The sequence below is a fragment of the Pseudophryne corroboree genome, chromosome 6 (genome assembly GCF_028390025.1).
Source record: "Pseudophryne corroboree isolate aPseCor3 chromosome 6, aPseCor3.hap2, whole genome shotgun sequence".
Lineage (NCBI taxonomy): Eukaryota > Metazoa > Chordata > Amphibia > Anura > Myobatrachidae > Pseudophryne > Pseudophryne corroboree.
Window position 1 is genome coordinate 248000362 of NC_086449.1, and position 20141 is coordinate 248020502.

The 20141-nt window shown below is 43.1% G+C and overlaps 1 protein-coding gene across 1 annotated transcript in view; it reads right to left on the minus strand.

Annotated features, from left to right (window-relative positions):
* Positions 1-20141, minus strand: part of LOC134931950 (protein shisa-like-1a) — a 97083-nt gene that overhangs the window by 64031 nt on the left and 12911 nt on the right. Inside the window, exons 2-3 of the mRNA XM_063925856.1 lie at positions 18631-18802; positions 6546-6759 (exon numbers count right to left, since the gene is read on the minus strand). Of these exons, the coding sequence (XP_063781926.1) occupies positions 6546-6759; positions 18631-18799 (383 nt within the window). The 5' untranslated portion in view covers positions 18800-18802. The remainder of the gene's footprint in view (positions 1-6545; positions 6760-18630; positions 18803-20141) is intronic.

The following is a 20141-nucleotide window of genomic DNA, read 5'->3' on the forward strand; positions in this document are numbered from 1 at the left end:
CCTCTCCAGCCTGCCCTGCTGGCTCTGCTGCTGAGGCACCAGAGTCTCCCTCCCTCCTCCCCTACCCCCGGAGCTGCATCTCTGCTCCTCTCCTCGCTCCAGCCGGGGCAGCGGACAGTACAGACGGCTTGTAATGAGTCAGTCTGGGACTCGAAAGCAGGGCTGGAACTGAAGCTGGCTGAAAAGGCTTCTAAATGAGATCTCAGACACGTCAAACAGGAGCTCAGGTAACATAGGTAATACATAAAGAAATGCAGACTCTGACAGGTTGCAGGTTGCTAATATCAGCTAACACCAAGTATATTCTGAATAGAAGGAATGCATCAGCTGACATGCACCATCAGCAACAGAATCTTAACAGTATCTCCCCCACCCCCTGGGTGTACTCTGGATACCCAAACAGACCGAAAAAAGAACCAAAAATTTTGTACAAAGTCACGTGGCAGATTCAAGGTCTCTGACGATGCTTCATTTTCTTACGAGATTGCCTAGGTCTAGCTACAGGAAGCATAAAAGATATAGGGGGTCATTCTGAGTTGATCACTCGCTGACGATTTTGACAGCGCAGCAATCAGGTAAAAAAACTGCAAAACTGTGCTTGCGTATGCACCGCAATGTGCAGGCGCGTCATACAGGTACAAAGAGGATCGATGCTGGGCGATGGATTTAGCAAAGATTCCATTCGCACAGCCGAATGCAAGGTGATTGACAGAACGAGGGCGTTTATGGGTGTCAACTGACCGTTTTCTGGGAGTGTCTGGAAAAATGCAGTTGTGTCCAGGCGTTTGCAGGGCGGGTGTCTGAGGTCAATTCCGGCACCAAAAAGACTGAAGTGATCGCAAGGGATGGGTAAGTCCAGAGCTATTCTGAAACTGCACAAAATGTTTTTGATGCGCTCGGCAGCAAAGGCGTTCGCACACTTGTAAAGCGAAAATACACTCCCCCATGGGCGACGACTATGCATTTGCACGGCTGCTAAAAGTAACTAGTGAGCGATCAACTTGGAATGACCCCCATTGTCATAATTTACAGGAAGCAATGGAACTTCATTAGCTTCAGAGTCATAATCCGAATTGGAGTCTACATCACACGGTATAATCACAGCTTTCTTTTCAGGAGATGAACACTCAACAGACTAGGTGGACAATGGATTCAAAAGATCAGAATTTTCATAAGACAATGAAATGCAGCCAGCAGTTATCTCTGTACAGTATGTTCTATTAGGGTACTAATTAGCTATTCGTGCTAATTAGTACTCTAATAGAAAATACTGTACAGAGACACTAAGGAAGGTGATTTGGCATCAAGGAACTTAGGGGGAGCTTTTATCTCTCTCTGTTATACTTAAAAAGCTTACAATGGAGAGAGATAAAAGCTCCTTCCTAAGTTCCTGAATGTCAAATCACAATCCTTAGTATCTCTGTACAGTATGTTCTATTAGTGTACTAATTAGCACGAACAGCTTGTAACGTACAACACAGATTCTCACAACACAGATTCTCTAACGCCGACGATCTACAGTACTGTGTTGCTCGAACAGTTAGTTGCGCCAGAATACACTAATTTATATTTACTGGTATGTCTATAGGTGCTCATTACCGCTATGTATTTTAGATAGTGAAACCTGTGTACACCCTTCCATTGAATGTTTTACAATGGATTACACAGAAAAAAATAATAATAAGGTGAATGTCACGGGAACACACAAAAAAAAAAAAAAGATTGGCACTTTGGGAATCGAACCCGGGACTCTCAACATGGCAGGCGGGAGCCTTCAGAGCTAGCCCACGACACTGCATGGAAGATTCACAAGTTCATGTGTAAAAGTACTGCAAAGAGCGATTCCTTCCCATTGGTGTTGGTTTATGCCTTAGGGGGCTCGGGCGCTCATACTGTATTTCAAAAGCACGGTATTTTCCACTGCCTCCCCCTACCCCCATCACTCTTCCTCCCTGGCCGCCTGCACAGTTCATGCAGTAGACAGGTCAGGTTACAAGACATGTGCAACAGTATACTGTGTAGGAAAATCACATAGAGAATTGCAGTCGCGTTGATACTGTAGATGTGTAAATGGTACAGTAGCAGTGACCCATTTCTCACAGATTCTCTAACGCCGATGATCTACAGTACTGTGTTGCTCAGACAGTTAGTTGCATCAGAATACACAAATTTATATTTACTGGTATGTCTACAGGTGCTCATTACCACTGTGTATTTTAGATAGTGAATGAGTCGCTCCTGCAGATTTACCCTGATTTGTGTGAAACCTCTGTGTACCCTTCCATTGAATGTTTTACAATGGATTACACAGAAAAAATAATAATAATAAAGTTAATGTCACGGGAACACACAAAAAAAAGATTAGCACTTTGGGAATTGAACCCGGGGCTCTCAGCGTGGCAGACGGGAGCCTTCATCACTAGCCCACAACACTGCATGGAAGATTCACAAGTTCATGTGTAAAAGTACTGGAAAGAGCGATTCCTTCCCATTGGTGTTGGTTTATGCTTTAGGGGACTCGGACGCTCATATTTCAAAAGCACGCTATTTAGTGCACTGTACATACTGTACTTTAAAGTCAATGAGCTACATTATTCCTTTCACACAGTTGCGTCTGCATACACAAGTGTTTTAACACGTCCATTTGCGTCTGTATAAACTATACACACACAGTGATTTGGCATCCAGGAACTTAGGGAGGAGCTTTTATCTCTCCCCATTATACTTAATACTATGGGATTTGGACGCTCACATATCCCTAACATCAATAGACCATACTGTATCTGTAACACGTTCGTTTGCATCTGTATATGCTGTACTATTTGCATCTGCCCTGTATATACTGTTATATACTGTATGACATACTGTAGCATAATGTAGCATAATGAGATGCACCAGTAAAGTAGTTCTTACACTGTAGTTCAGTATTGTATTTTAATGGAGATCACACGCATGCGCATTGGTGATTTTAAAAAGCAACATCTGGTGGATGATCTTAGGTATTACACTCAAAGGTAACGCCAAATGCTCTGTGCGCCTCCCTTCAACAAGGCATGCCTCCTTGCGCCCAAGCATGCTGCGTATGCCTGATCGCGACTTAACGCCTCAGTCAGCCAAGATAATGGAGGACCCATCTGTACCTGGGTCATCCGACCTGGGACCTGTTTACAGCATGTTAAGAGCCCATTCTTCCCTGACCGCAGTGTCCCGCGGGCAGTCAGGAGGTTGGGGGGACAGCGCATATGCTGTCAGCGCTGCTGTCTGTCCTGCTATGCAGACAGCGGCACTGGCCATGTGTGCGGAGGCTGGGGGCAGCCCAGCAGCTTCCAGAGTGCTGGGCTTGCCCCCAGCGGGATGGTGGGCAGCATTACATTGGGGGCATGGCCTAACAGGATCGAAGCTATGCCCAGAGTGTCCTGATCTGCCGGTTTTCCCGGCGCATGGAGATGACGCTAATATACCTTGATACCTTGACTATAAAATGGCACTTCATTATATGTGGAAGGAAGATATTTAATTTTATTTAATATGTGCAAACAATTCATAGACACTACTAAAGTGCTGGGGTTTTGCTACTTTGCATATATATGTAAAAAAAAATATTATTATTTTCTGCGATATTACTGTATATGAGATATCAACTGCTGGTCCCATAATTACTAAACTATTTCTTTGAATTTAACATGATGAAAAAGGGATCACAATTTATATCAGCATGCACAAATATCTTTACATAGTGGCAATTTTTGATTACCCTTGCACTATAATAAAGTCATAAATTTTTGACAGACCTCAATAGAATCTACTGAAGCTCACAGTGTGTGAATTGTTTTCTTCAAATAATTATTACAATATGATTCTTTCCAGAAAGACTGGCATTTAGAGATAATTTTGAAAGAACACATATATCCATCTTCATTCTATCATTGAGGGGGCCAGGCTAGTACTTCTCTCATTGGCTGCGCTGTGTCACATACACATCAGCCAAAATCAGAAAAGAAAAACTGTCCGACTCTTGGTATCTTAACATTCTAAGGACCTATACCAGTAAGAATCTCTCATCCCCCATTCACTGCATGGCACATGGGTGACAGTAGAATTCTGAAAGTGTTTCTTCAGTTCTGTCTTCTTATTACATACCACAACCACCCAATACACAATTGCATTCAGTCCACATAACGTGATACGGTATTGGATAAAACAATTATTTTCTGTATCCATTGGTTTAGTAACATCTATATGATTGGATATACAGATATAGGCTCCATTATCCTCTCTATTACACTAGTGTAACAGCCAATTGCTGTTCATACCAATATATAGAATCTCAAAACATATTCTATCCTCATTCTCCACTGAGCGGGACAGCCTAGTATTTCTCTCATTGGCTGCGCTGTGTCTAGCACACATCAGCCAAAAGCAGAAAAGAAAAACTGCCCCACTCTTTGGCTAATCTTTATTTTCCAAGGGCTGACACCAGTAAGAATCTCTCACCCCCCATTCACTGTTTACACATGGGGTATAGCAGAATTCTGATGTGTCCTGGTAGTCCTGCCTATCTACTGCATATTCTCCTGGGTACCATAATCATATGTACATACATTAGATTGACAACAATACGTGCTAACATTTTTTCCTGCGTGCTTTTTAATTTTGTGTATTTTAATTTTATGTTGAGTATTGTCTTTATATTTCGCCATGTGTCAGTTTTTATGACTTTATAGGCCTATACAAGGCCATTTTGATATGTTTTGAATAAAAGTTAAGTTTTACCAATTCCTTGTTCCTATTAGAGTGCTCTACCACCTATAGAGTTTCTTCCAAGCTTTTCTAGAGGCTTGACCTTGTCTTCTACAATATTTTGACTCTGTGGGAGCACCACCACTCTATTACCAAAATATCATTTAACAATAAAGATTAATATTGAACAGTGGTAACATGTACTATTTTGATATCATCAAAATAATCCAACTTTCTCTTTAGGCCAGTGCAGTGAGACCACCCCTTTTTTTCTGCTTTAAAAAAACGTCAGAGATCGTCTGGCATCCGGCACCGCCGGCAATTTCGCTATTACATCTCGCCTATGGTGCGTCCGATTCAGAGTAAGGCCCAAACTCTCAATTTCTTGTGTCAGATCTTATTCATTGTGTATGTATATAACCTAGAGACAGCTTTCTTTCTCTACAGTACAATATGGGCAGTAGTTGGATATGGTTACAATGCCGACGCAGCAGCGATCCTTTTCTGTGACGGAATTGCTAGACATCACAAGTGTAGCTGCCACCCACAAATGAACAGACACACCCACCATTGCACCATGCTCAGCAACTACATACAGGTGTGTAAACTAAATTGTTGCTGCGTATAGCAGCGTTCTGTAGCAGGACCGCAATGCGTACACAGCACAGCATGCTGCTGCATACCAATTGCTAGTTGGCTCCTAAAATGAACACATAGCAGGAGCTTATGGATAGCGTATGTCCCGCTATGCCACAAGCAACACTGTAAAAGGACACATCTATACTCTGACAATACCTCCACGGCTGCAGAGAATAGCCTGGCTGGGGAGCTGCAACACTGGTGCCATGTCTTATGCGTATGAGATTGTAGTTGCACACCTAACAGGTTTGTTACCTCCCCCAAAACGACCTCTTACTGTCACTCACTAGGCAACTGATTCCACACTGCGAGTGGCATCACAAAGGTACCTTTGTGCGTGTGCACTGCAACTGCGACCCATGCACAGTCTACCGATAGTCACTCAGTTGTGACACCATCGAAGTTGCGACCACATCTGAATCAGGCCCTATGAACACAACAAGATGCTCACTTTGGTGCCTGGTATAATTCTGCCGCCTTTTTTTTTTTCTCTCCCCTAAGATTACACCAATGTATTGTATACTGTACACATATATACAAGAAGTGTCCTAAAATGGAATTACATTGTATCCTTACTATACTCTTCCTGCAGATCCTAAGGAAACACCATCACTGCCTATAAATTCTTACAATAACGGTCATTATTGTTATTATTACATTTTATTTATAAGGCGCCACAAGTGTTTCGCAGCACCGTACAAAGGCCAGTACAGGGAGACAAAACTTAACATTACAGTAAATAAATAACAAAAATACAGGTAACAAAGAGCACCACAATTCTCAAAACATAATACAGCTAAGATGTAAGTAGCGAGGGAGTAATCACCGCACTACTAGGAGCTGGTGGCCATAGATAGAGAGGAGCCTTTACCAGCAGGAGAAAAAGCGGGTATAGATAATCGCTGAGTAGGAGAGAGCTGTGAGTGAAATGTGTCGAGAAGAGGGCTTTGACAACAAGAGGAAAGAGGGCCCTGCTCTGAGGAGCTAACAATCTAGTGGGAAGGGGCGACAGACAGATGACATGAGGTGCAAGCAAGTGGGAGGATGGCATGACGAAAGCAAAGCAGAGATGTTCAAGGCATGAGGCAGGGGGATGGAGGAGCAGCCTTAGGACTATTATAACCCCCCCACCCCCCCCGACTCTACAGAGCATATTCTGGACGTACCTAGAAATATATGTGGCAAGTCTCTCTGACAAATTGACTTTCATCACAGTTTCAAACTCTTCTTGGTCACAGCAGTATTTCAGGGAGTCGTTTCCAGGCCAGCAGCAGTACATGTGTTCGTGGGCGTCACTTAAACGTGGGCAATGGAAGCCTGAGTGATACACATCGCCCTGTCCAGGATAGCCCTCGCACGTGTGCACGTTAAGAGTAGAGGCTATAAGACATAAGAACAATCAGGATTAAACTACTATTCAGAAGCTCTGAACTGTGTCATCATATAAAGAGAAAGTGTTTAAGCACAAGTGGTAGAACAATACCACAAATAACTAGTAGAATAACATTTCAACAAATTATAGCAGTGGTGGAACTATCACTGTTGTAGAAGGTGTGACGGCTATAGTGCCCAGAGACAGGGAGGGCTGGAGATGCTGGTCTATATGCTGCCTAAGCCATCACTAGGGGTGCTAGCACAAGAATTTCCAAGCTAACCCCCCCCCCCCCCCCACCCCCGCACACACACATTTTTCCTATTGGGCCTGGCATCAATATGTTAGTTCTGCACCACAGGATGAACAAGTTTGGTGTAGAGTTTGTATGTTCTCTTTGCGTTTGCTTTGGTTTATATATGTACTCTGTTTTTCATAGGTGTGTTTGGTAGATAATCCTGCAGGGACTGATGTGAATGATTATATATCTGTGCAGTGCTGTATAATATCTTTGGCACTAAACCAATAAGCACACATCACAAAATGGCACTTCTTGCATACGATGCCCCTTTCCCTTACAAAACCTTTGACTTTCCCTCTCTAATTTCTTCTAAGAACTTGACACCTAGGCATAAATTTACTAAGCGTCAGTTTTCCCCGCTGTTAGCTTCTGTAGTCTACTGTGGTTTGATGGTGGTTTAGAGGTCCAAACCACAGGATTTACTAAAAGGCTGTTTGACTTTCAAAACTAAAAAAGCTGTTGATTCAAATCAATTAAAAATGTCTAAACTGCTGGCATAGAAAATTGCTTCAAACCGTTGCCAAGTAGCTGCAGTATACCTCGTCCTTGGCACTTACAGATGCTGGGCATGACAGGGCAGGAATCTGAAGTTTACCACCAAAAAGCATATTTAATGTTTTATTAAACATATATGACCTTACCACCATCCACAATGGGTGTTTGGGTAGAGCCCTAATGCTCCTAGCACAGGGATGGTTTGTTCTAACAGTGGCCCTTGTGAATACAACCCTGTGCTGAACGCCCTAGGGCTGGTTGGGCACTATAGCGGCGGTGATGCCACAATGTGGGTTCCCCTGCTATAGTGCCACTAACCCTGACTGGCAAAGCCTAATGTCGGTAGTGGAAATTTTGCGGGGACCTCACTCTTTTTTTTGTTTTGTTTACCACTAACAGCCTAGGCTAGAAGTCCGAGGGGCACATACATTATCACCTATATATGTATTTGTACTACGTTTTCCTGTTATAATGGAAAATGTAAATATCGCTTGCATTCATCATGCTTGTAATACAGGAAATGTCACTGATATCTCCTGGTTACATCGCACTCCTGATACCTCCCAATACTTTGTCTCATTCAACAAGTTCAGAAAAATGTAGGTGTAACTGTACACTATCCTGAGATGGGTACTAGAGGGCGTGGCCATACACAGGGAGGCAAGGACACACTTCCTTCTCAAAATATGTTAACAAATTAAAATGCTCTGAGCACTGGGGCGGCTCCAGTAGGGGAAGCGGGCAGTGCTCTTCGTGTCATTATGCTGCAAATCGGTGGTCTGAGGGGAGGGTGCGGGCTAAAATTACACAATTGCATTGAATGGCATCATATTGGCCCTGCTCCCTTCTACATTCATTTTCAGAAAGAGGAATATAGAGAAGGCACTGCAAAAATAGATCTTTCAGAGCAAAATGTAACACAGACATGTTTTGACTTTATTAACATCTTCTGTTTGTAGCTCAAGACACTTACCCTTTGGTGACATTTGCTAGAGGTTTTTTTTTTTTTTTTTTTGCTACTAGGTACCTTTGTGGACCTGCATCATTCCACTGGCAAGCTCCATCACACTGTGCCAGCAATGGATACACTAGCACCTGGCTGTAGCTATAAACTGGTGGCCTCTATTGATCTTGTGCCTACTATATGCCAATGTCTGGTGCCCTTCATGTGATTTACATACAGATAATACTAATATCTGAGCCCATGCAGGCAAGCTTTGCAGGCAGGTTCATGAATATCACAATGACTGCTCTGTTCATGTCTAGTATTAGATTTAAACTAATTTGAGATCAAGAGCAGGGCACTTTTCCCATCAATTTTAAATGAATGTGACTTGCAAACTAAAACTGGATAGAGCAGCCCAGCAAATTATATGCTCATCTATAAACGAAATGTGAAATATGTATATACACACTTCAGCATGATATATATATATATATATATATATATAGGTTGTCTATCCCATATCCAAATATCCGAAATACGGACTTTTTTGAGCGAGAGTGAGATAGTGAAACTTTTGTTTTCTGATGGCTCAATGTACACAAACTTTGTTTAATACACACAGTTATTAAAAATATTGTATTAAATGACCTTCAGACTGTGTATATAAGGTGTATATGAAACATAAATTAATTGTGTGAATGTAGACACACTTTGTTTAATGCACAAAGTTATAAAAAATATTGGCTAAAATTACCTTCAGGCTGTGTGTATAAGGTGTATATGTAACATAAATGCATTCTGTGCTTAGATTTAGGTCCCATCACCATGATATCTGATTATGGTATGCAATTATTCCAAAATACGGAAAGATCCCATATCCAAAATACCTCTGGTCCCAAGCATTTTGGATAAGGGATACTCAACCTGTATACACACACACACACACACACACACACACACACACACACACACACACACACACACACACACACACACACACACACACACACTTCAACATCATTTTGAAAGTAAAATCATGACAAATGCACAAATAAAATCAAGGAGGGAGAGAACTAGAACATTTATATTGTTTATAAGGTGCCAGACTGCCAGTTACCTAGTAATAAGTTTTACAATTATATATTGTATATCTCTGGGGGTGTATTTATCATGTCACAGAGCTCTGAAACGTATTTAGGGACAGAAGATCATCAACGGTAAATAATCATGTTTGACTCTGAATACTGAGCATCACATGACCTTAAATGATCTGAGTTGATCTACTCCTGTCTGCCAGTGGTTCCATTGCTTGTGTGGATATCATGTGGGAAAGGGGCCACCTGGGTCTCATGCCATTAGTGATGGAGTAGTTCACAGAAGAAAAGGCGCAGCTAAACACCGGCTAAAGAGCAGTGCAATGCCAGTTTAGCTTTTAAAATAAATCTCTAGAGCATGTGGATGCGATCAATGGAGGCAATCAAATGCATTTTGTTCACCCAGAGACATAAGTAGTGATGTAAGCTGAGATGCAAATGCTGCTGAACGTAAATGAATTATTATGTGGTGCTCGTCTCCAATAAATATGCACTTCATAATTTTTTGATAATGCTCTGTAACTTTACTAAGCTATGACTTTTGCATTCATTTTGAATTGAATAGGTTAATTGGTTTGTAATTTGTGTAATTGGATGAACCTTTCCCAGCTTCAGGTATTGCTTGAACTGTCAATGCTTCTGTGGGAATACCAGACAGTAGCGGGTAAACCGTAGTATAAATTAAATACATCCTCTTCAGGCCACTGAAACTGCTCTTATTAAAGTGACCAATGACCTGCAGTTAATCGCCCTCCTTTCCTCTACAACCTCTGCTCCCGTTGTCCTCTCCTGCTTTACCTCCTACTGTACCTATCTGATCGCTCGGTCAGTGTCTCTACTTCTGACTCTTCCACCTCTTCTCTCCCTATCGAGGTCTCTCAAGTCTCTGCTTTCGCACAAGGCTCACCTTCTCTCTCTATGTTCTCATACGCTCCTTTTGCCTTCACTAACACCTCTACTTAAATGTCAGTCTACTCTATCTGTCCTTTCCCGACCTCTATACTGCTTGCATACCCCGCATGTGCAAATGCCGGTCTGCGCATAGACGGAATAAGAGAGAGCGCCTGTGTGCAGGCTCCGTGCGAGCCCCCTCCTCTCTGGCAGTGGCTGCAGTGATGTACACTCTGGCTTTGTGCCAGTCTACTGCACATGCAAATGTCTCTGGGAACAACGCCCACTCCTTTTTCGTGTGGGACATCTCTACTGTGCATGCGCAAATCACCAGAAAAATATCTGCCTGCCATTTTCCCAGTGATTTCTGTCTGCAGCACCGGCCACCACAGGACTTCGAGGGGTAATTATAATAAAATGGGTGCTGGGTGTGCAGTGTGGGCCCACCTGGAACCTGGCCCATGTGCACCACACACACTGAACCCATTATAGATACACCAATGTCTTTGCCATCTCCACCTCCATGTTCCAACAACTTTATATGGCAAAATCTGAGGTCAATGTCATGAATCCTAGTCTGGATACACATTAGACCAATGGTTCCCAAACATTGTATGAATCACGGAGCACTATAGTATTAAAGTTTTTTTCACGGCATCTCTAGGCCAAAAGTTTCTTATTGAGAGATTTAGAAGAAATATTAAATTAAGTAAATTGTGATTATATGTCATCCTTAGGTTCAGTTGTGTGGTGAGGGACAAGATTTACTTCCGTTTGTCCACATAGTTTATGACTGCCAGCCACCAGCACTGGTTTTGAGTATTACATTGACCATAAATAATTTGAATTGGTCCTGGACCACCAACTCAGGGCACCCCTGCAAGTGTCCAGAGGCACACCAGGGTGCCACAGCACACAGTTTGAGAACCACTGCATTAGATGATATATCGCCCAATATATCACTCCGACATGGATCGGAACAATATATCGCCCATATCACCTAATGTGTACCTGCGATCATGCACTCCCACCGGCCGTTTGATAGGTCATCCCATTGGGCATGCTGTGTGCCCAATGCAACGATCCTGGCAACAGCAGCATGCAACCTAAATGTAGGTACAAACAATATATTGTACGGTCATGAAATATATCATTCAAATTGGACTGCCGACCAATATATCGTTATATCGGTTGTGCAGTCAGCTAGGGTACACATCCAATGTGTGCCAAAACCCTACATCCTTCCCCCTCACAGCTGACAATATCTTGTCTCTTCACTGTTCTCCAAGCCTGCTGTCTCAGTATTATTAATATTTTTTGTAATACTACTACTAATAATAATAATAACACTACAGAGCTTTATTCCACACATCCAGTACTTGTCACAGTCCCAGGGCCGTAACTATGGGTAATCAAGTGAAGCTGCCTCCAAGGGCACACGGCACCATAGCTGCTGCATTGCACCTGCATTTGGCATGGGGTGCCTGGAACAGCTGATAAATGCTCTGTTGTATATGCAGGCCGCGACACATGCACAATTTGCTAATAATGGCATGATCACACCACATTCAGAATTGCATACATCTCAGGGGTGTAATAATTATATGCATCATATGGGAAACAATGGATTACTTTCTGTAACTCGAATTAGTAATACTGGAGAGTGGTCTCACCAAGTCATGGAGTTTATCTCTCTTTTAGCAATCTGTTGCAATAATAATTTATCTACACCAGGGAGGTAACTGGCCACACCAGAGCCAGATTTACACACAATATATGAGCCCAAGGGTGCATGTGGGCATTATATGGAGGTGCAGCAGTATATGCGGAATGGGGATCATGGTATGCCGACAGCAAAGCAACAAGTACCATTCGGGACGGCAATATGTCGGCTGTCGGAATTGCGGCGTTGGGCTCCTGAACACCTGGATCCCGACAGCCGGCGTTAAAACTACATCCCGTATATATTGCTGGAACTGTGGTGAGTTTTGATCACAGAAATGTGCAGAAAAGGTAGGCAGGAGAGGCACGGCCTCAACTGCCATAGACTTTTTACTCCAGAGTTTTGACTATAAAAATTATTTGAATAATACAAAAAAAAAAAAAGAGAGATTTCCAATATATTCTTTGTATTTTTCATATGCTTTATATAGTCAAAACTCTGGTGTATGCTTTAGTATGACAGGAAGGGCTCTGTCTCACCTCACCGCAGTCACTGCTTCATACATACATTAAAGTTATTTTCTTATAAATGGAGAACACCCCAAATTCAGCTAACAATACTGAAATGATCAGGCCAATATTGTGATTATATTCCGGCCAGTTCCTCTCAGGAGTGAGGATTTGCACATCAGGGATGAAAAGATGCAACCATAAAACCACTTGTATTGGCAGGCAACGTTTCAGGGCATACGCCCCTTCCTCAGGCCCCAACTTTATACTTGTTGGGGCCTGAGGAAGGGGCGTATGCCCTGAAATGTTGACTGCCAATACAAGTGTTTTTTGCAGATGAAAAAGCCTCTTGTGCCGTATTTTGTGGAATTGTGTAGATAGATAGATAGATAGATAGATAGATAGATAGATAGATAGATAGATACATTTTCACTGATGCCTCTATGAGGATTTGTTGGGCTCCTCATCAACCCAACTACCTCCCACCTGATCAGCATCTGATGGCAGATTATGATCCTGAGAAGAAGAGAAACTAGATTGGTCCTGCCTACCCATGCTGCCTAATTTCTCATGCAATCCCTCAGATCCTGCACATTTGCCCCTCCTCACCAGTTATGGTGCATGGTGGCAACATGTAGGAAAAATAAAGTTAAAATTATGGTGAGATTTTGCTTTTTGCAAGGTAAGACACCGGGATCTTGACCCTATACCGCCATTTGCATGCTTGGGCATGCTTTCACAGTAGAAATACAAGCACTCATGTGCCTGCCATAGCACGTTGGAATTCATGAAGCTACCCAGAGCTGCTATGCACATTATTGAACTTTAATGACCTGGAAGTGCTAGTACATGAATAGCAAATTACAGTGGGTTTTCCATTCTCATTGGCTGATCATATATTTACCCCTTTCATTTATTGAGGCTGCAATAGAATCATTATACTAGGACCAGACAGTAGTCCAATTAGTAAGAATAATGACAGGCAACATTGTAATCGATGCTTTGAGTCTATGAAAACCATAAAACTTTCAGTGTTCACCTAAATATGTTCAGGAAACATAAAAGAGCCATGAAGAGTATACTATGTTAGAAATAGAAACAAGATAATATGGGGTATATGCAATTGCGGTCGAATTGCCGCAAATGTCGAAAAACGGGGCATTTTCGACAAAAAAAAACTGTCGAATTGGATTCGACAATGCAATACAGTACTTTTCGACAAAAAACCTGCCGTTTCAGATTCGACTTTTTGCAATTCGACATTTGTCAAATTCGACATGTCTGCAATGGTAAAAATGTGGCTTTTTGACAAAAGTATATTCAATTGAAGAATGTCGATTCGACAACAGTGCTTTCTGACAGTCATTTCGTCAATTTCATTCCGCCTCATTTTGCTGTCGTGATCTAATAAATTTTTTTAAAAACATGTTTTTTTTGTGCTTTTTTTGATTGCTAATAGCATATCTATTTATATTAGAAGGGATTATCTACTTGGTTTGTCTATTTATGAGCCACAAGTATTATTTAATAGAATTTTTAAAAGAATATTTTTTTTTTACTGACTAAAATAATATGGAGAGATCATGTGCATGTTTTTCGGTGGGAATGGGTTAAAATTTCAGAAAAAAAATGCGTGGGGTCCCCCCTCCTAAGCATAACCAGCCTCGGGCTCTTTGAGCCGGTCCTGGTTGTAAAAATACGGGGGGGAAAATGACAGGGGATCCCCCGTATTTTAACAACCAGCACCGGGCTCTGGTCCTGGTGCCAAAAATACAGGGGAAAAAACACGTAGGGCTCCCGTATTTTTCACACCAGCACCGGGCTCCACTAGTCAGAGAGATAATGCCACAGCCGGGGGACACTTTTATATAGGTCTCTGTGGCCCTGGCATGAAATCACTAACTAGTCACCCCTGGCCGAGGTACCCTGGAGGAGTGGGGACCCCTTAAATCAAAAGGTCCCTCCCTCCAGCCACCCAAGGGCCAGGGGTGAAGCCCGAGGCTGTCCCCCCCATCCAAGGGCGGCGGATGGGGGACTGATAGCCTTGTATAAAAAAAAAAGAATACGTGGATTCTATCAGTCCCCCATCCGCCGCCCTTGGATGGGGGGGACAGCCTCGGGCTTCACCCCTGGCCCTTCGGTGGCTGGAGGGAGGGACCCCTTGATTTAAGGGGTCCCCACTCCTCCAGGGTACCTCGGCCAGGGGTGACTAGTTAGTGATTTCATGCCAGGGCCACAGAGACCTATATAAAAGTGTCCCCCGGCTGTGGCATTATCTCTCTGACTAGTGGAGCCCGGTGCTGGTGTGAAAAATACGGGGGACCCCTACGTGTTTTGTCCCCCATATTTTTGGCACCAGGACCAGGCGCAGAGCCCGGTGCTGGTTGTTAAAATATGGGGGATCCCCTGTCATTCCCCCCCCCCCCCCCCGTATTTTTACAACCAGGACCGGCTCAAAGAGCCTGAGGCTGGTTATGCTTAGGAGGGGGGACCCCACACATTTTTTTTCAAGATTATTGAACACCTTTGTGCCGTCCATGAAGTCGAATCCAGGACGCACACATTTTCGTCAATTGGTCCGTTTTTCGACAGCGGGACTGTCGAATCTGTTTTTTATTGAATATGTCGAATTCGGGTCCCGGCGGTCGGGATTCGATTGTCGAATTGTGTTGAAACCAAAAACGGTCGAATTCCAGCCGGAATTTGACCGCAATTGCGTATACCCCTATATGCTTATTTTACACCAAAAAGGCAGCACAAAAAAAATGAATAACAATTTGCACATCTAATTATCAATTATGGACCATGCATAACAATGTGCAGAGATGCCTTTTAATTTAAAAACTTTTAATAAGGTACACCCACACTGTGAGCCGAGTAACAGAAAGGTTTTAGTAACCTATTTTTTCACCTGGAAGAACTTTCTCAGAGTTTGCAGTTACAAAGAAGATATAACTGAATATTACTGGGCGGGGTGTTGTGGGAATACGGAGAATATACATTTTTATTTTTAAACTTTTTTTTAGAACTGTATTTTTGAAAACAGGTGCAGAAATGCCTTGTGCCAAATTTTTGATATTAAAGATTAAGCATCTCCATTCACTGAGACAATAGTAAAATATGTACATTGTACCCGGTGGGTCCTTAATTGTCATGCAAGTACCAGAAAGTTCTGTTTACATTTCACCATTTCATTTCAGAGGCGGGCGACCAAACTAATTAAGGGTATGGAGACGCTGGATACGAGGAAAGGCTTGCAAGACTAGGCATGTTTACACTGGAAAAGAGGAGATTAAGAGGGGACATGATCAACATTTACAAATATATAAGGGGACAATATACAGATCTTGCGCAGGACCTGTTTTTGGTTAGATCAACACAGAACTCGTGGACACTCGCTCAGGTTAGAGGAGAGGAGATTCCGCACAATACGGCGTAAAAGCTTTTTTACGGTAAGGATGATACGTGTTTGGAATTCCCCGCCTGAGGGAGTTGTAATGGCCGACTCAGTCAACACCTTTAAGAATGGGTTAGATAAATTCCTAATGGATAAGGATATCCAGGGTTACGGGGCATAGTCACGCACTATGGTTATTATAAAAAAGAGGGGTAAAACGTAACGGCAGTCATCAACTTTAGTCAAAATTTTATACAAAATAATCGTGCATAGGAGACCAGCTGTCTAGTGTGAATAGGAGCCGTGTCGAGGCGACACGGTTCCCATTCACTGTGTATGGGAGGGCGGCGCTGGGAGATCATGTGATCTCCCAGCGCCACCCCTGCCGCGTCACTAGCAGTGTCACCAACCCGGCAATATGCCATGTGTGAGCGCTGTCTGCAGGGGGCTGTAGCACGGGTTGCAGCTGTGTCAGGCGACACGGCTGCGACCCCTGCTGCTAGTGGAAAAGGGGTATAAGAAACATTTGTGATTCTCTTAGCAACAGAATGGCTTATTAAATCTCCAGTTTAGTTGGGTGGTCATTCAGTGATAGCTGTAAGGACCTTTGGGGGTCATTCCGAGTTGATCGCTCGCTAGCAGTTTGTAGCAGCCGTGCACTGCAAACGCAAAGTCGCCGCCCACGGGGGAGTATATTTTCGCTTTGCAGGAGTGTGAACGCCTGTGCAGCAGAGCGCCTGCAAACACATTTTGTGCAAAACAAGACCAGCCCTGTAGTTACTTATCCTGTGTGATGATTGCTGCGACAAGTGACACAGTAATGACGTCAGATACCCACCCAGCAAACGCCCGGCCACGCATGTGTTTTTCCAAACACTCTCAGAAAACTGTCAGTTGACACCCATAAATGCCCTCTTTCTGTCAATCTCCTTGCGATTGGAATCGTTGCTAGAACCAGTGCAAAACCACAATGGACTTCGTACCCATACGACACGCGTGCGCATTGTGGTGCATACGCATGCGCAAATTTAGCTTTTTTTTCACTGATCGCTACACAGCGTACAACGGCAGCTAGCAATCAACTCGGAATGACCCCCTTTGCCAAATAGAATCCTGGTATAGTTCTTAAACCCCTTGCAGAACTCTATATATTATATAGAAGAACTAGGCAAGGGCCAGATTAACAATGGGGCGGATGGAGCTACAGCTCCAGGCCCCAGATAAAAATAGGCCCATCAACATGACAGCCTGATGATGATAAACTGCCCAGTTGGTCACATGGTTTCCATAAATGATAAGAATTTAAATTATAATTCTAATTTCCTCACAAAGTGATGTTGTTTTTCTACTTTTACTTATTTTGGGAGACATTGGGGATTATAGTGTAAGGAGTGTACATGCCCATATGTCACTGGCCACACCCACACAACATTAGCCACACCTCCTCAATTTCTCACAATAGGCCCTTGATCTGTTTCAGCACCAGGCCCTTGTGGATCTTAATCCGGCCCTGAACTAGGCACAATTTAGAGCAGCGCTAATACAAATATAAAGACAAGTTTTGGATTAAACAAACTATAATTTTCCTAGTAGAATTAACGGTAACTGAGCCCTTGTAGCAGCCACCACATGTATTTCGTATACAGGAAACCATCCAGCATGGTTTCCAGTATATATCCAAATAACAAATATTTAATCTATGTATTGTTTAAAGAACACATTTAAAATTAACAAAAGTAGCATTTGGTCAACTGCATATTAGTGTTGCAAATGAAATATACATAAATGCCGCACATATAGACATACTGATACACTAAGCAAAACCTTGATCAGAGACAGAGACTACTTCGGAAACTTCTTATATGACGTACAGAACATTTGTTTTAAAAATACATTTAGGAAGTGATTCAGACCTGACTGCTGGGCTGCTAACTTTGCTGTCCTGCGTTCATATAGTCGCCGCCCCTAGAGGGAGTGTATATTCACTGTGCAAGTGTGCGATCCCATGTGTGCGCCAAGCTGCTAAAATCCACTGTGTCCAGCTTACTGCTACAGTGCGATCACAACAGGCTGATCGGGGCCGGAGCTGACGTCACACACCCTCCCTGAAAACTTGGGCATGCCTGCGTTTTTCCGGACACTCCCAATAAACGGCCAGTTACCACCCTCAAACGGCTTCCTCCTGTCAATCACCTTGCGAACGCCTGTGCAATTGGATTTTTCACATCATCCCGTTGCTGACCGGCGATGCCCTTTGTTGCTGTCCGACGCGCGTGCGCAGCTAGTACCTGATCGCCAAATAGCAGCGATCAGGTCTGAATCACCCCCTTAGTTATTTAACTTTGCAAGTATCTTGTCACTGTCGGGAATTCTCATGACTTAAATAATACAGCTGATGTCTGACACCGAAGCTGCAGTGAGTGGGAAGAAAAAGGTAATGAAATGTATGTAAAGCAGTAATGTAAATATACATAAAGGGTCAGGAATCAAATAGCATCTGAAATGTATAGCCGCAAAATCAGGATTTATCTTGTGCAGTCTTATTGTGAACCTGTCTCTGTAGAGAAAAGGATTTGCAGATACCTTTCCAGAGATAATGGAGGAGCAGCACAGCCAAGCGAAGCAGGTTAGCTGAATTCAGCCGCTTCATCTTCTCAGGAGTTCCTGTGTGCTGTGGACATTGTTTCCTGGAGCAGTGGGGTGAGAAGAAAAATGCAAAGAAACCGCAAGCACCATTATCTTTTGCATCCATTGCCTGTGACAATAAACAGAGAACAAATGCCATTAAGTCTTGCCACATGACCAAATACATGTTATTCTTCCAGTCCAATTAGTTCCTCTTTTAAAAGCAATAGTCTCTTAGAACTCTTCTGGGTGCCTTTTATTCGGGAAACGGCATTAGTTACCTGGCAGTTCTATTCAGAGATTACAGTACATTTCATTCTGGTACATGAGTGGTCTACCACTGGGCCGGATACAATGAATCTAAAACAAATAGCATATGTAGAACTGTATGAATGTATCATATGTGTATGTATAATATGTATTTATGCACATACATAAACTGTATATTTATATGGATATATGCAAAAACATGCCCATACAAAATACAAATAGTGTGTATGTTTATATCTATCAATCTATCACACTCAGTAGTTACCTAATTAAGTAATGTACAGCTTGCCAGTGCTGTAGCGCCACACATATGTTGTCATGGATAGGGGGCTGGGACCAGGAAACTGAGCACAGGTGGTGGCTCTTAGGCAGTATGCCAGGTCACAGGTACCTTTCCAGGCACTCTGCAAGACAAATGCAGATGCCAATGGGGCTACAAAAGTGCCGCCCACTCAGCCTTGCACTCTGGGTGGTGGCACTGCTTGCACACCCCTAGCTACAGCTCTGCACCTTTCTAGTGGGTGTGGTATTGAAAGTCGACAGTAACTAGGTCGACAATGTCTAGGTCGACCACTTTTGGTCGACAGTAACTAGGTCGACAGGGTCTTTAGGTCGACATGTTCTAGGTCGACAGGTCAAAAGGTCGACATGAGTTTTTAATGTTATTTTGGTGTAGTTTTCTTCGTAGAGTGACCGGAAACCCCAATTAGTGCACCGCGTCCCCTCGCATGGCTCGCTTCACTCGCCATGCTTCGGGCATGGTGCCTTCGCTCCGCTACCGCTTCGCTCGGCACAGATTACCGTTCCAATCGTAGTCCACGTGGATCGTTAAGTATGAAAAGGTTCAAAAAAAGAAAAAAATTGTGAAAAACTCATGTCGACCTTTTGACCTGTCGACCTAGAACATGTCGACCTAAAGACCCTGTTGACCTAGACACCCTGTCGACCTAGTTACTGTCGACCAATAGTGGTCGACCTAGACATTGTCGACCTAGTTACTGTCGACTTTCAATCCGCATCCCCTTTCTAGTACAGTAGTACTAGAGCAGAGGTTCTCAAACTCGGTCCTCGGGGGCACACACAGTGCATGTTTTGCAGGTAACCCAGCAGGTGCACAGGTGTATTAATTACTCACTGACACATTTTAAAAGGTCCACAGGTGGAGCTAATTATTTCACTTGCGATTCTGTGAGGAGACC